This window comes from Vidua chalybeata, chromosome 9 (assembly GCF_026979565.1).
Source record: "Vidua chalybeata isolate OUT-0048 chromosome 9, bVidCha1 merged haplotype, whole genome shotgun sequence".
NCBI classification, from domain to species: Eukaryota; Metazoa; Chordata; class Aves; order Passeriformes; family Viduidae; genus Vidua; species Vidua chalybeata.
The window spans coordinates 6,389,651-6,406,785 of record NC_071538.1 but is presented as its reverse complement, the minus strand read 5'-3'; the positions used below and the strand labels follow the sequence as shown (position 1 = coordinate 6,406,785).

The following is a 17,135-nucleotide window of genomic DNA, read 5'->3' as shown; positions in this document are numbered from 1 at the left end:
ACCTGCCAGGGGTTTCTAACACAGCAGTGGCTGCAGTAGGATCACCTTCCAGAAAATAAAAAAGATTATTCAGATGCATTTGTGCGGCAATGCAGCTGTTCCTGCAGCTTTTCCAACAAAAACCAGGTGATGCTTTTAAAAGGAGACAAGAAGTCTTCCCTGAGCTGTTCTTGATCCTCCTCTCTGCCCATTTTTAAGACCCATCACTCTGACGTGCTCCAGCATTTCGTGTCCTCGGCTCTGGGGGAGAAGGGAAGTGCAGTTTCTGTGGGGTGTGAGCAGGGAGAGAGTGGCAGCTCCAGGAGGCTGCCCCAGTGTCCCTCACTGCTCCTCCTTGTTGGGCATGGATCCTGTGTGCTGCCTTTTCATCCCCCTTCTACCCTGGAGGCCACAAATGGATTTCACTGCTGGGTTTTCATGGGAAGCTGCCCCAGGTCTCCAAAATCCATCTGTTCAGGGGCACTGGCATTCATTAATGCTCCCACTCTGGCTGCCTTGCAAGGCAGCTGGAAATCTGTTTTTGCTCTTTATTTAACTATGCTGATAAGAGCTTAGGGAATGCATTTATCCAGATTTGAGGAAGGAGCTGGAATGGAGAAATATTTGTTGGTAAAACACCCTACTTGGCAGTGGTGCATTGCAAACATGAATGGAGCTGTTTGAATAAGGGAGTTTACAAACCTCTATTTGAAAATCATTTACTCCCTGGCTGTGATACTGCCTTCAGAAGTGGTCTGGTTTTTGCTTTTTTTTTTTTAAAACAGATGGTTAAATATTTGCTATTGCAGTTCAATTTTATCACAGCTCTTTCTGTGTTTATCTTTCCTCTCCGGAGCACTTAAGTGGGAGATAACGGGAATCCCGTTCAGTTCTTGGGTTGCTGCAGTACCTGAAGAGCTGCACTTCCAGAGGAGGACTGGGGGGGCTACAATAAATGAAATTTAAGATGTATTTGCTGTTCTGACAGAGTTTCAGGCTGCAGTACAGCCCAGGGTGTTCTTGGAGATGTAGGGACTGTGCACAGTCCTGGCCTTGGCAGCTCTTGTCCATAAAGTGCAGCAGGTATTTAGGAAATTTCTCTCCCAGGCTCTTGCTTTTACTTCTAATGTGGCCAAATTCCTCATGAAAAAAAAAATGGGGTTTGGAATAGAAATTCCTTGTGAAAAAGTGAGGTTGGGAATAGTTTGTGTTCCTGAGTTGAATCCTCCTTCCAATAGTACATTCTCTTCACAGCTGAGAGCAGCTATACTTGGATTTTTCAAGAATACTTGAAATAATGGGAACAGCTTTGGTGCCTTGCCAGAAGAAATTGTGTAACTGAACCATCAGTAGCTTTCTTTTTCTTTTTTGTTGAATTTATTCATAAAAACATTGTTTTCCAGCATCCTGCTTAGATGCAATGGGAACCCTATATTTAAGTATTTATGTAAAATATGAGTTAAAATCTTGCCTTGCAATCTAGCAAACAAGGCCTAGTTGGGAATTTCAAAGGAAACACTGAATTTTGAGTGAACTTATGTAATTTCATTTGCATATTAATGTCAGCTTGGATTAGTATGAACGGAGAGAAAAGGAAAAAATGAGTATTAAAACAATATGAAGCCCTGAGCAGCTGCTCAAGTGCCATTTTTATCCACATCTCCCTGGTTTTTCCCTAAACTGCAAACACACAAAAGAAGTTGATTTACACTGTAAATTCAGGCCGAGCAAAATCCAATTGGAGCTCACTCGAGCTCCGTTTTGATGTCAGATTCAAAGCTCCTGCAAATTCATTTTATCTCCTCCGCTCGCCCGTCTCCCGCTCGTAAATCCTGTTGAAGGAGAATAAAAATGAGCGCGGCCTGATGGGAATTTCATGTGTGAAGTTCAAAGCAGTTTGCACATCAGAGCCAACGTCAATCAAGGGAGGATCTGGGGAGGCAGGCAGGGAGCGTGGAGCTCCGTGGGGACCAGATCAAAGTGGGAGTGGCGGCTCTGTTTGCTCCCTCGGGATGCAGCTTCCATCCCTTCTTCATTAAAGGGAATCCAGCAGGAAGAGAGGGAGAAGGGGGATGGGGTGGAGGAAGCCGTCTTGGAAGTGAATCTCAGCCAATGTCTTTTATTGGCTTCAAATCTGTAAAAAAAAAAAAAAAAAAACATAAAAATTATGGCTTCATCATTTTGGTGTGGGGTTTTTGATGAGGATTCTAAGTGATGGGGTTTTCTAAGTGTTGTCATCTGGAATATTTTGGGCGAAATCTCAAGAGGTTTTTATCCGCCTTGTAGTCGTGCTCCTGGCAAAAGTGGGAGACACTGGTGGAAATGAAGGGAGATACTGGTAAGAAGTAAGAGAGATGGTGGTAAGAATTCAGGGAGACACAGGTGAAAATGAAGAGAAACTCTGGTTAAAACTAAGGGAGACACAGATAAGAATTTAGGGAGACACTGGTAAAAATGAAGGGAGATAGTGGTAAGAATTCAGGGAGACACAGATGAAAATTAAGAGAAACTCGGGTTAAAACTAAGGGAGACACAGATAAGAATTTAGGGAGACACTGGTAAAAATGAAGGGAGATAGTGGTAAGAATTCAGGGAGACACAGATGAAAATTAAGAGAAACTCGGGTTAAAACTAAGGGAGACACAGGTAAGAATTTAGGGAGACACAGGTGAAAAATTAAGGGAGATATTGGTAAAAATTAAAGGAGTTGGTAAGAATTTAGGGAGACACTGGTAAAAATGAAGGGAAACGTGGGTTAAAACTAAGGGAGACACAGGTAAGAATTTAGGGAGACACAGGTGAAAAATTAAGGGAGATACTGCTAAAAATTAAAGGAGTTGGTAAGAATCTAGGGAGACACTGGTAAAATTGAAGGGAGATAGTGGTAAGAATTCAGGGAGACACAGGTGAAAATAAAGAGAAACTCGGGTTAAAACTAAGGGAGACACAGGTAAGAATTTAGGGAGACACTGTGAAAAATTAAGGGAGATACTGGTAAAAATTAAGGGAGTTACATGTAAGATTTTAAGAAGACACTGGTAAAATTAAGGGAGACACAGGTAAAGAATTTAGGAAAACACTGGTGAAAATTAGGGGAGACACAGGTAAAGAATTAAGAGAGTTAAAAATTAAGGGAGATACTGGTAAAAAGGGGAGACACAGGTTAAGAATTTAGGGAGGCACTGGTAAAAACTAAGAGAGACACAGGTAAGGATTTAGGGAGGCACTGGCAAAAAATAAGGGAGGCACTGGTAGAAGTTTAAGGAGACACTGGTAAAAATTGTCTACTCTGTGCAGAGAAAAGGTGCTGGTCAATGCTTGTCTTCAAATATTAAAAGACAAATATTTTTGATGTTTTAACTTCTTCCAAAGTGAGTGATGGGAAGGTCTCTACAGTTTGAAACTTGAGGGGAAAATGTGCGAGGTATAAACGTGGTAAGGAAAGGTAAAACCAGTATTTACAGCTAAGAATACAAGCACTGGTTGGAAAGGTCACTTAGCAGTGCTGGGGCTTTGGTTTTAGTTGTGGTTTTAATGGGGAGGATGCTTAAATATATTAATAATTGACTCTGAATGAAACTTAGAAGCATGTGGAAAATTCTCCAGTGTCATTAAAATGATGACAAATATTGCAACGTCGGTTTGCTGCCAGTTCCTGGGCCTGGTTTTCAGTTGTGATGGGAGCTGCTCTCTTCTCCAGGTCCTTGTGCCGTGGAACCAGAACCACTCCATTGCAAGGTGCAAAAAGTCAATTTTAAGGCAAACAGCAGCTGAGAAGAGACTTGGGGCAGACAGCCCAGTCTGGGGCAGCCCTTGCTCAAGGCTGCCAGGTCTGGTCTTTAATTTATGGGATTGAAAACAATTCTTCATCTTTTATTTATACTTTTTTCCCCATTAACTCTTATTTCCTTTTTGCTGTAAGAAGGAGGGATGGGATTGGGCTGCAGGAATTTTTTTGTTTCCTTCTTCAACTCTGCTGCAGATTAGTTAGGCATCCACAAATTCATCATCCTGGTGGGTAACTAACAGTGGCTTCCTGAGAAGAGCTGAGGTTTGGATGATTTTTGGAGCATGCTGAAGCATTTTAATGCAATAAATGAATAATGTTGGTTGCTAACAAGATATCCTGTTGCCATCACTAATAGATTTTGATGGGAGCTCTGGGACAATCCGTTTACATCCTGAAAAGTCATTATTTTTCACTGTGGGGTTGTTCCTCAGCCTTGCTCGGAAATATTTCTTTAGGATGGAGATGTTTAATGTGCAGTTTCTTGGGTTTGCCCCAAGATAAACACGATTTTTGTGGAACCCATCCGTTATCAATCAATCTTAGGCTGGAGATTCTTCAGCCAACAAAAAGTCAGCAGCAGTTTTGCTCTCTTGGAAAGAGCTGCGATTTTTTTTTTTGAAGTGGTTACATTTTGAGGGTGATAAGAAAAGCCACAGCCTCCATCCAAGAGCTGCATTCCTGGGAAATGTCTTTTCCTCGACAGAGAGAGCTCGGGAAGTTCTCTGGGAGGAGGCTGCCAATAATGTCAACAAAGAGCTCCAGGTTTGGCTGCTTTGGGTCTGTCAGAGCATCCCAGGCTGATCTTCAGCCTGGGGCTGAGCACGAGGGCAGACGGGAGACCTTGGTGTCCGTCTGTCCGTCCGTTCCTCTTCCTGGCTGTGGAGAGCGAGGACGGTGCAGGAGATCAAAGGGACTTGGGACAAGGACGGGCAGGATGGCTTTAAGGCAAAGGAGGGCAGGGTTAGGTGGGAAATTGGGAAGGAATTCCTCTCTGGGAGGGTGGGCAGGCACAGGGTGCCCAGAGCAGCTGTGGCTGCCCCTGGATCCCTGGCAGTGCCCAAGGCCAGGCTGGAGCAGCCTGGGATGTGGAAGGTGTTGGGGTGCAATGGGATGAGTTTTAAGGTCCCTTCCAACCCTTCTTTGATTCCATAATCGTCTTTTCATGCACCTTTTTCTTGTTTTTCCAGATTCGATTGGCATTTCAACACTAATCTCTTACTATTAATAGTTATTTACACCGAAACTTTAAAAAGCTGTGTTTCCATTGTAAATGTAGGTTTGATTGCTCCTGTTGTCCTTCCATATTTGATGGAATTTCAACTCTGTGTCACTATAAATAATTATTTACATTGAAACATTAAAAAAAACTGTGTTTCCATTGTAAATGTAGGTTTGATTGCTCCTGTTGTCCTTCCATATTTGATGGAATTTCAACTCTGTGTCACTATAAATAATTATTTACATTGAAACATTAAAAAAAACTGTGTTTCCATTGTAAATGTAGGTTTGATTGCTCCTGTTGTCCTTCCATATTTGATGGAATTTCAACTCTGTGTCACTATAAATAATTATTTACATTGAAACATTAAAAAAACCTGTGTTTCCATTGTAAATGTAGGTTCAATAAATAATGTTTGATTGCTGGTCCTCGTTGTGTTTCCAGATTTGATGGGAATTTCAACACCAACGTTTCCAGAACCATCAGCTGCGATCGACTCTCGACCACTGTCAACAGCAGAGCCTTCAATCCTGGACGTGACTTAAATTCTGGTGAGCAGCACAGTTCTACTTTGGGGGCTTTTTCCTTCTGTTGTAGGGTTTTTTTTCCCATTAGACTCGAACATTTCCTTGGCACAGAGAATTTGCATTGATTGCCATAGCAACAAGCTTTTATTTCTCCTTGCAAGTGTCACACTGCTCTTAATTTGAGATTTCATGATTGAAAGCTGATACCTAAAGTAACGCCCTTAGTCTAAGTACTTTATAAAAATGTCATGAAGATTTTATTCCAGCCTACCATGGATAATTTTGTTGTGGTTTCTGCACTTTTTATTTCTTCCTTTTTATTTTTTTCCCAAGGTTTTCTCCTTCCTAGGCCTGTCTGCTTTGGCATCAGCAGTGTCAGCTGCTGCAGGGGCCACACAGGGAAGTTTCTCTGATCTTCTTAGCTGAGTTCAGCCCATGTGAGGCTGCCTTTGCAGTGATAAGCAAAAACGACCAAATATGAGGGCATCTTAAAATATTTCCTTTCTTTGTCCTGTCAGGGCATTTTCTCAACACGTTTAAGGACTTAGAAATATGCTTAGAACCAAAATACACACGACTTATCCCTGAAAAATTCAGCTTTTGGGCCTCTGGTGCAGCAAGGTTTTTGGTTTTTTTTTGCATCCTAATCAGTGTGGATTAATACAGGGATTTCAGTTGAGTTTAGTCAGACTTTGCTCCAGCTGTTCCATCTGACTTTTTAACTTCTTACGGTGCTCAGTGTTGTAAATTAGGGAACATTAATGGACTTTGTGGATTTCATTTTGGGGAGGTGTTGTTTGTTCATTCTTTTGGGGGAATAATGCAGACTTGGGATTTATTTTATTTTCCTGCAGAGGTCTTTTGGAATAAAGTGCTGATTTATTTCATTAACTTGACTGATGAAGTGGCAGCCCTGCCATTCCACCCTCACCATCTTGCAACAAACAGGGGGAAAAAAACCCAGATTTTTATAAACTCCTTCACTGTTTCTCTTCTTATAGCTTTGCTTTCTGGATTTCTAATGAATATAAAAATGAGCAGTCCCCACAGCTTCTTTTCCATCCCATCCATGATATCCCACATCTTGGATGCAGGTGCTGGCCAGGCTGATTTCCTGACAAGCTGTGATTTGTGTGGTGTTTTCCATCCTAAAGCCAGGCACTCTTTGTTCACTCGCTATGATTTGCTGGGCTTTGTTTTACTCATCTCTTTATTAAAAAACCAAACCCAAACAACCCATTAAAATAATGTTTAAATCACATGCAGTTGTTAATTAATCAGAATCATTTTTGAAGGCAAGTTTAGAGTCACTGTTGCGAGAGCAAAGCACACAATGAATCACTTCATGGTTTTTAATTAAATTAAATAAAAATCTTTTTCTACTGCAGAAGTTGGAGGTTAAAAAAGTATTCAAGAAATATTCCTTCTTTTTGAGTGATGAAAATCCAATAAATTGCAGTTTCTTGTAAACATAATTTAAATTTCTGATTTGAATTCTCAGAGAAATAGAGTGAGTGGGTGTTCAAGGTTCCTGCTGTCCTGGCTCAGCAGTGAGGCTCAAGTGCCTCCTCTTCCCTTGCCTCTGGCTTGAAAGATTCCTGATAAAAGGAGACCCTTCAAAACATGGCATTGGCAGAAAGGGCAGCAGGAGAGGAGAGGGAATTGAGGGAGAGTAAGAGCAGGGATTTATTGACAGCAGACTCTCCTCTGGCTCTCCTTTTACAGAAGCAGCCTTGGGGGGAGGTTTTGATTAGGGAGGAAATGTCTGTAAGGGAGAAATGGGATGGAAGGAGTGGATTGAGGCAGGAAAACGGGATGGAAATGGTTAATTTGAGGAACAAAAGTTGGTACTGGGTGCACACCTAGTGAAGAGAGAAGTTTTGTGCAGGTGAGGCCAAGGAAGGTCCTTGGTCCTTGTGTTTGAAACAAGTCTGGGAGATCAATCACAGATGGGGTTGGGTTGGAAGGACCTCAAAGCCCATCCAGTGCCACTCTGCCATGGCAGGGACACCTTCCACTGTCCCTGGGTGCTCCAGCCTGGCTTTGGGCACTGCCAGGGATCCAGGGGCAGCCACAGCTGTGACTGATGACAGTTCCACCTTCCCATCCCTGCTCCTCAGCCACTGCAAGCAGCCCAAACCCAGCACCTTGGGACACTCAGGAGGGTCACAGGGCACTGCTGGGGTGGGGCTGTGTCACTGCTGAGACACAGAAGAGCACCGTGCCCTTTCAGAAGGCTTCTCTCTGTTTATTTTAACAGCATGCTGTCTTTTATACCTTTTGTATCTCTTCAGAAAGTTTGTACTTGTTCATTGGCCACAACAAATCCACACTGTGCTCGTTGGCACAGGGCAGTCTCCACCGCTGTCCTCAGCCAAAGCCCAACTGCAGGCCCCTCCTTTGTCTTTTCCTCTTTTTGGTTTCCATGTTGATGACCTTGACAGAATTCCTTTCAGGGGTAAACAAGTCTCTTATCACCCTCTTCTCCAGCTGTCTCTGGCTCACAGACCAGCTGTCAGCCCCTTGCACAGGCCTGGACACGCTGGGGCAATGTGGGCCTGCAGGAGCACTGGGCCTCTGGTGTGGCAAGTGTTTGGGGTGTTTGTGTTGAGGTGTTGTGTTGGTGCTGCCTGTAGCACTGGGTGCTGCAGCCATGGGCTGTGCCCTGTGCCAGGAAATCCGTGTGTGCCCCAAGGGATTCCTGGGCTGGGACAGGAATTGGCCTGGGATACAAATGGAGTGGGAAGCAGTTCTGGTGAGAGGGATGGAGTGCTCTCAGTGCCCCAGCATCCCCCCAGCTGGGGAGATGCTGTCACCTTGGAAATGGGATTTTAAACTACTAATTAGTGTATCTGTGTCTTAAAACTCTTAATTTTATCTTTCTGTGGGGCCACTAACCTTAGAGGGTACCCTCAGGGCAGAGCCCTTGGTGTGCACAGGAGCCAATTCTCAATCAATTGATCAATACTCACATTAAACTAAAACCACCTCTGAAAGAAAACCGTGATAAAATACAAAAAAAAAAAAATCCCCTAATCCCATAATTTTCTCTCATAAGTATCCTCATGCAGAGCTGGGGAGGAATATCTGTTTCACTTTGTGTTTAGGCTCTACCTCTGCCTCACTTATTTTTATGCTTTAAAAACTGTGGGTTTTTAAGGCATAAAAAAAAGAACATCTGGGTGTTCTCATCATTGTCTTCCTGAATGAGTTTTTCGTTTCATTCTGAGCATAAAAGGCAAAATTCCCATGAGTATCCCCCCTTTTCCCACGTGAGTTCTGCAGTTTAAATAATCCTGCCTATAAAAAGCTCCTGGCAAAATATAAATTTCAGCTCTGCTCTGCTCGACCTCAAGCTAAGCTCTGGAAATGTTAATCTTGGCCCAGAGTGAAAAGTGGGATTGGAGTGCTGAAGTTGGAGGTGTTGGAAGGGAACGGAATTTGCACCACAAAGCCACAGGAACAGAGCCTGGGAGAGCCCTCGGGGACAGCAGCCCCAGATTCCACCCTGAGCAGGGTGTTAAGAGGGGTGATGGAGCTCATGAAACTTTCAGATCTGTTTTTTCCATTATTACTGGATTTTTTTTGTTAAAATAAACATTAGTCTTAGGGGAGGGAGAAGTAGATGTGTCTCCTCAGCTTTTAAGAAATATCACTTTTACCACTGTTTCTTCTTGATATTAGGTGGCTTTTAAAATATTTTTTAGTGTCTTGAAAAGATTTTGTTTTATCTTGGTTGGAGTTTTGCATCTGGATTACTTTTAGCCATTACTACAAAGCAGATAAGGAGAAAGTCTTTATTCTCCAGATGGAGACACAGGCTTTGGGCAGTTAGATGAAGAGATCTGTCCTCACCACTCTGAATAGTCCTTTATTTATTAAATCTTCCCCAGAGCCAGTGCATTATGTTATCAGATTCCTTTGGAGGTTTTTTTGCCTTTTGAATAAACAGGGAACCAGTAAATCTTTCTCCTTCTCATCCTTCAAAGTGCTGAAATGTCTGTTCCAAGTCAGGCAGCTTTGGCAGAGCACTCCTCCCCAGAAATATGCAGAGATGGCACCAAATTGCCCAGTCAATTCTGTCTGTTTTATTCGAGGTGTTGATCATTTAAAATCTTAGAATCATAAAATATCTGGAGTTGGAAGGGATCATCGAGTCCAGAATGTGGAATGTTCCTTAAATTGCTGGATTTTACACTGATTTTTTGGCTGAATTAAAATTGCTGGGAGTTATTTGAGCAGAAGAGTTAATACCCCTCCTTCCAAATCCCTTTAGTGGAGGAATCTGGCCCCATTCCTTGAAATGAAAGGGTTTTTTACTTCTTTTCCCTTGAGAGTCCTGAGGATTGAGCGGGGCTCTGTCCTAGCTCATGCCACCAGCAGAATGCTAATTGTAGCCGAGCTGCTGAGATTTTATTCCTGGTGACAACACAGGAGCTGGAATTGGGTTTGACTTGGAACATCCTGGAGCAGATCTGTCTGGAGAGTTAGAGGATGTCTTCACTCGTGCAATAAACACATTTCTTTGTGCTGTTTCTTCACCATGAGGGTTCTTAATGGAGGGACTTGTCAGAGGAGAACTGGAAATTAAACTTCCCTGGTTTTTGTGGGATGAGATCCGAGGTCGGCAGCTCAGCAAATGTAATGCTGCAGAGGAGGGCTGTAAGAAACCCTTTCATAACGAGCAATTATGTTCAGTAGTTCCTTTTTTTTTTTCCTCCCTGACTGTTTGTGCTGTTCTTTGAAGATTAATTAGTTAATGATTTGGCTGTGCTTTGAAGATGTAAAGTGGTATCTAGAAGTGCTAAGTGTTATCATATCGCATTCCCTTTGAAGTTTTATAAACTCTATCACACAGGGCTTTCCTCCTAAAAGTCCTTTTTGCCTTGTGAGATATTTATAATTAGAGAGAACTATCGTTTCAAATGCTGTCATCTTAATACTTCCCAACTTTTCCAGTCTGCAGCAGGATTTGGGGTCAGATCTTGCTGCAGGGGAAGTGGAGGGAACAGAGGTTTTGGAGTGACCTGGCAATGCCACCTCATGGGCACTTTATTCCCAGTCTGTGTCCAGAAGTAAGAGATCACCTTTTGGGATCATCCATTTGGATGGAATAACCTGTCCAGGGGCTGGTTTTCCTGGGAGGAGGAGGTGGGAATAAACTACAGGCACTGAGGGGTGGGAAAGTTGGGGTAAGTGAGGTTTAGGTTTTAAAAAAATCATCTACTGTGTATCCTGGCAAGGAGCAAGAATTGGGGAAATATCTGCAGGGCTTTCTTGCAGCTTGAGTGGATGGAAAATAAGAATGTGTTTAAAGAGAAAAAGTCTGGATTTTTCAGCCATGGCTTATCTGCAGGGAGATTGTCTGCTGTGGTCGTAGGAAAAAGAAAAAAAAGGGGGAAAAGGCAGAGTTAGGATAAAATTGGTGGTCCCTGGGGAGGGTGTTATTGAACTAACACTCGCTGGAGGAAACATGAGCACAACTGTGTGAAAAGGAAGAACAGCAGAGCTTGAGTTTCAAAACCAATTGTTTCATGGGGAAAATGAACCTTTTAAAATCCACATACTCTCGTGGGGAAATAAATACTGCTCGTGGCCTTGCAGGAATGAGAAGTTTATCTTTAATATAGCAAGGATTAAAAAAAAGCCAAAGCCTTTAAATTATAAACTCATTTATAGTAATGTTGTTGGTAAAATGAGACTGGACAAGTTATTTCATCCAGGCTTTAACTGAGTGTTCACATGTCAACTTTGAAATTACATTTTTCAAGTTCTGTAACTCAAACCAAAAACTTCAACACCAGAAATTCAGCCTCTTTATACAAAACAACCTCACCCCAGACCGATGAAATCCTGGTGGCTGGGCATAAAAAGAAGGATTTAAATGTTTGTAGTCTCATGGCCCTTCTTGCCTGCAGGAGGAAGCAGGAGTTCAGAGAAAAAATAGACTTTGGAGGGGAATGAGGAGTCTCTGGTAGTCCTTGGTCCATCAAGGCAGGGAGTTGTTCTCATGAGAAGCTGCATTTTTGCACAGAACTCAGGATCCCAGTGGGATTTGTAGGCACTGTGGAAAGTGCCAAATACTGTGGCAAAGAGGAGTGGGGAAAGCCCAGGACAGTGGTTTTTGCAGGGTAATTACACTGAGCTGGATGTGGGGAGAACATCCAGCCACAGCCAGTCTGGGAAACTTGAGTAAGTGCTAAAGTGTGGAGGATGTGGAGCTCAGACTGTCCTCAGTGTGGGTATTTGGGTGTAGAGTGTCTGGCTAAGGTTTGAATGTGCCCTGCAGTCCTTTCCAACCCAAATATTGGCATATTTGATAAAGAAGGAGATGAAACTGGCCTATTTTCAGTGCCAGTCCTGAGGGAATGCTGGAGGGAAATGCTGAGCAAAAGATGAAGCACTGGAAATCAGAGCCCCCCTCTGCCAGTTCTTGGAGTTCTGCAATCAAAGAATGTGAAAGGAGAAATGGCAAAGAAATATTTTCTTCTTTTCATGCATTTTAAGCTGGTGTGATCCACTTTACTTGCAAGGTAAAAACTAAAGGTTTCAAATATCCATATTTTGTTTTCAGTCTGCTGCAAGCAGAGAGAATGTTCAGCCCTGAGTGGGAAATAATCCTGTTCCTGCTGTGGTGCTGAGGGGGTTTGTGCCTCCCATGCTAATGATTTCCCATCCCCTCTCTCCTGGGAGCATTTCCCTTTTGTTTTAAAGGACTTAGAGCTGCCTGGCATCAGTGGTGTGGCAAAATTGGTGATTCCATGGATGAACATCAATCCTTTGTCTCCCCAGGCTGTAGGGAGAGCAGACAAGGTCTGTGGGACATTCCCACTGCACCATGAGGCAGAAATCCCAGTGCCCATGGGATCTGTTCCTTCCCAGTGCCCATGGGATCTGTTCCTTCCCAATGCCTGTAGGATCTGTTCCTTCCCAATGCCTGTGGGATCTGTTCCTTCCCAATGCCTGTGGGATCTGTTCCTTCCCAATGCCCATGGGATCTGTTCCTTCCCAATGCCTGTGGGATCTGTTCCCTTCCCAATGCCCATGGGATCTGTTCCTTTCCCAATGCCTGTGGGATCTGTTCCCTTCCCAGTGCCCATGGGATCTGTTCCTTCCCAGTGCCTGTGGGATCTGTTCCTTCCCAGTGCCCATGGGATCTGTTCCCTTCCCAATGCCCATGGGATCTGTTCCTTTCCAGTGTCCATGGGATCTGTTCCTTTCCCAATGCCTGTGGGATCTGTTCCCTTCCCAGTGCCCATGGGATCTGTTCCTTCCCAATGCCTGTGGGATCTGTTCCCTTCCCAATGCCCATGGGATCCGTTCCTTCCCAGTGCCCATGGGATCTGTTCCTTTCCAGTGTCCATGGGATCTGTTCCCTTCCCAGTGCCCTTGGGATCTGTTCCCTTCCCAATGCCTGTGGGATCTGTTCCCTCCCAGTGTTCATGGGATCTGTTCCCTCCCAGTTTCCATGGGATCTGTTCCTTCCCATTGTCCATGGGATCTGTTCCCTCCCAATGTCCATGGGATCTGTTCCTTCCCAGTGTCCATGGGATCTGTTCCCTTCCCAATGTCCATGGGATCTGTTCCTTTCCAGTGTCCATGTGATCTGTTCCCTTCCCAATGTCCATGGGATCTGTTCCTTTCCAGTGTCCATGGGATCTGTTCCCTTCCCAATGTCCATGGGATCTGTTCCTTTCCAGTGTCCATGGGATCTGTTCTTTCCTAATGTCCATGGGATCTGTTCCTTTCCAGTGTCCATGGGATCTGTTCCCTTCCCAATGTCCATGGGATCTGTTCCTTTCCAGTGTCCATGGGATCTGTTCTTTCCTAATGTCCATAGGATCTGTTCCTTCCCAGTGCCCATAGTACCTGTTTCTTTCCCATGGGATCTGTTCCCGTCCCTGACAATGGGTTGGTTATGAAGCTGTGAGCACCAAACCTGTTAAATATTTTGGAATTATTCCACCAAAAGAACAGGATTTTTTTAACATGAAGGCTTTTTCCTTTTTGGGAAGGATGTTGACAATATATTTATTGTCACATGGAAATGTAGAGGTGTATATATATAATATATTATATATAATTGCCTTAATCTCTTCCTTCCTCACTCTGGCCTTGCCTTCCCAGGACCTAGGTGTACTTCAGAGATTCAGGAACTGTCATATTAAACAAAGTCTGTCCAATCCAGTGTTGAGTTTCTTGAACAGTTTGCAGATCAGTGGAGTTTCACCAGTGTGTTTCACCCATCCCAAGCAGAGCAGTTTGTGTTCCACGTAGGGCCCTGCTTGTTCTTCTCCAAACTCTCCCAGAGAGGCCCTGGGTAACGAACCCTGCGAGTCTGGGCTGCCTTTGTAACTCTGCTTCTTTCTCCCTTTCCACCCTGCAGTCCTTGCTGATAACCTGAAGTCTAACCCAGGAATCAAGTGGCAATATTTCAGCTCAGAAGAAGGGATTTTCACCGTGTTCCCAGCCCACAAGTTCCGGTGCAAAGGCAGCTACGAACACCGCAGCAGGTAGGATTTGCTCCTTCCAATTTCCTGGGAAAAGCATTCACACTGGATTCCTCAGGCCCTCATTTCACTCACTGTTGTCCTTTGCCAAGCTGCCAACGTTCATGAGTAACTCCTAATGGAGTCCCTTGGGTTTTCTTAAGGCTGTTTTTTTAAAGCACCACTTTTCACTTCTAAGGAACTAAACTAAAATTCCAAACAGATCCTCACCTCTCCCAAGTTGAATCAGCTGTAAACAGCAGTGACTTGGAATTTGTAGGTCAGCCTGCAGGCAAAATCTGACTTATATTTGACTCATGCTTGACCCCTGTTAATAAAGCAGTGAACAGACATTCTGCTGATTTGGCAGGTGCACCACTTTGGGGAGGGAGGGGAAGGATGAGAAACTGGGAAGGGCACATAGGTAGGAGCATTTTTCCCCAGGTTCAGGTGGCACATCATGGATAGGAGGGAAGCAGCAGTGAAAATTTCCTTCCACTAAAATAAAAAAAAGTAAAAATGAAGCATCAGCTGGTGGCAGGGTTTCCTGCACAGGGATTTCTGTTCTCTGGACATGAAGGCAAAAATAAGTTCAGTATTTTTCCCTGCTTTTTCTGTCAGTACCATGGGATTGATGGGGGTTCAAGGGTGGGAAGGTGCAGTGGCTTTGGTATCTCTGGTCACACATTAATTGACTGTACAAGTTAATCAGTCTGGGCAGGGGAAGCAGCAGCTCATCCAGGAACCTTTTGGGGACACTAAGGAGGGTTTGGTTTTCTGTCAGGGTTGAGCAATCAAAAGTTTACCGATGGTATCTTTGGTGTGCCATCAAAGCACAAAGTTCTGAGCTTGGCTGAGTTTTCTGGGGCCTTGGAAAGGTAAAGTCTGAGGAGGTGAGACCTGGGGGTGCCCCAGTCCTGCTCAGAACTTCGACACTAAAACCATCAGTGGTTTTATCCAAATCACTTAGTCTGGGTCATAGTTCCTCCATGGCTAAATAAGGGGTCCCTTTTTGCTAATATTTACTTCAGAGGGTGAATTAATTAGTTAATGCTCCAGTGCTTTGAAGATCAAAGGCCCTGCTTCAGTTGCAGGTATTAATCCAGGGTTGAGCTGCAGGCTGTTTTACAGTTAAGAACTGTAAGTTAAGAATTTGTGCCAGTTGTTTACTGCAGTGCTTTGTGTCAAATCTTCTGCATTTCCTTTCCTTTTAATAAGATTTCTGTGTCTGCCTTTGATATCATGAAATTTAGACCCCAAAACTCTCACTTGACTGTAACTAGATTTGTGTCTGGATTAAAGAGGAAAGAGAAACTTGCCATTTTATTTTAATCCTTCCTCTGTGCTGAGGATCCTCCTAATTTATTCCAGGTTGAAACCTTGGCGTGAGAGCTTGTGAACTCTTTCACACATCTCTCAATATTGAGCTGGATCTGAAAACACTTGCCTGAAAACAAGTTTTTTGGTGTTAGCACAGACACATGTCAGCACTGAGAGTCCCCACTGGTGTTAGCTCACTTTGGGATGTAAAACTGCAGATCCAAGGGCTTGTGGAGCATGACCCAGGTGAGAGTCATCCCAGGGCACCCTGCCTTGGCCAGGAGCCTTCTTACAACAGCCCAAACACCCTGGGCTGATCAACTCCCTGCAGCTGCACAGGTTTTTACTTGTCCTGGCCCCAGCACATCCCCATTGTTGCACCCAGTTCACGTGTGGGTGAAGTTCCCAGCAGCCAGGATTTACCAGGAGGCATTTCTTGCTTCATTCAAACCTTGCTGTGAACTGCTGCTGCTGTGAACGCTGCTGCTGTGTAAGCAGCAGGGTTAATTCCTGAAAGCTCTTGCTGTGACAGAGACAGAAGAACCTGGTTCAGGTTAAAAAAATTCAGGAAGTGAGGGGCATTTCTGCATGCTCAGATTCTCAGCTGGGCTTTCCTGGTACAAGTTTTCATGAGGGAAAATAATTCCTGTTACAGTTCATTGTCTCTTCCTGCTTGGGTGTTCTAATTCCTGCCTATTTCCACCTGTGAGCATTCCAGTGGGGATGACAGGGTGCCTGATGATGATGGTGGTTTGGGTTTTGTCCTTCCTCAGGCCCGTCTACGTCTCCACCGTTCGCCCTCAGTCCAAGCACATCGTGGTCATCGTGGACCACGGGGCCTCTGTCACAGAGACACAGCTCCAGATTGCCAAGGATGCTGCCCAGGTGATCCTCAGCTCCATAGATGAGCACGACAAGGTGAGGTTTCTCCAGGCAAGGAGCAGCTTGCCCTGGGTTTTCAGTTCTCACCCAAAGTGGTGTTTTCAGCCCGTGGACTCCAGCGGATTTGGGAGCTGCCTCCGAGGAGTGGCAGAGCCTTGAGCTCCCTCTTGGAACCTTTCTGCTGCGGGGGAAACATTTGGGGATCTGCAGGCTGGGAAAAAAAGTGAAATCCCACTGATCTAAGGCAAAATCTTGCACCTGAGCAATCTTTAAAGGCTCCTCCATCTCAGCAGGTATTTCAGTGGTGGTCAGCAGGAAGAAGAATGGTGCTCCAAACATGACTCCTCACATCCCAGACTTCTTTGAGCAACTCACTTCACCTCTGAGCCTCTCTTTATGTCTTGTGAAAGTGGAAATTATTTATTCTCGTGCAGTACTGGTGTGAGCTGAAGCATAATTAGTGTTTGTAAGATTCACAGATAATTACGGGACCAGCGAAGGGCTGAGAAATCTGGGTTTGATTTCTTGCTCTGTCACTGGTACTCATTTGACAGTGAGAAAGTCACTTAACTTGTATTTTTTTTCAGAACAGACAACCATGGACTCATAAAGTACTTCTGTGAAAGGTCTCCAGTTTGGTCTTTACTTTTAGTAACTCTACTGGTGAGACCTTGATCAGTCTCACTGCTTGGGTTTACTTTTGTGAATAGGAAGATTTTCAATTAAATCAAATTGAAGAAAACTGATGATAATCTTTGCTTAAGTCTTCCCATGAATAGTATGGGAAAACCACTTGTAACATGGTGCTTTTGGAGAGATTTAATATGGTAAAGTAATCTTACAGCTCAGCAGGATTAATAGCACTTAAATTCAAGTGTCAGAAGGGTTTGTGTTAATACAGAGAATACATTTAAGACACCTATTCCTTG

General features: G+C 44.0%; 1 protein-coding gene across 1 annotated transcript in view; it reads left to right on the top strand.

The window, feature by feature from the left end:
• CACHD1 (cache domain containing 1) overlaps nucleotides 1-17,135 on the top strand; it is an 88,166-nt gene that overhangs the window by 40,721 nt on the left and 30,310 nt on the right. Inside the window, exons 4-6 of the mRNA XM_053950608.1 lie at nucleotides 5,433-5,539; nucleotides 13,902-14,028; nucleotides 16,098-16,242. Of these exons, the coding sequence (XP_053806583.1) occupies nucleotides 5,433-5,539; nucleotides 13,902-14,028; nucleotides 16,098-16,242 (379 nt within the window). The remainder of the gene's footprint in view (nucleotides 1-5,432; nucleotides 5,540-13,901; nucleotides 14,029-16,097; nucleotides 16,243-17,135) is intronic.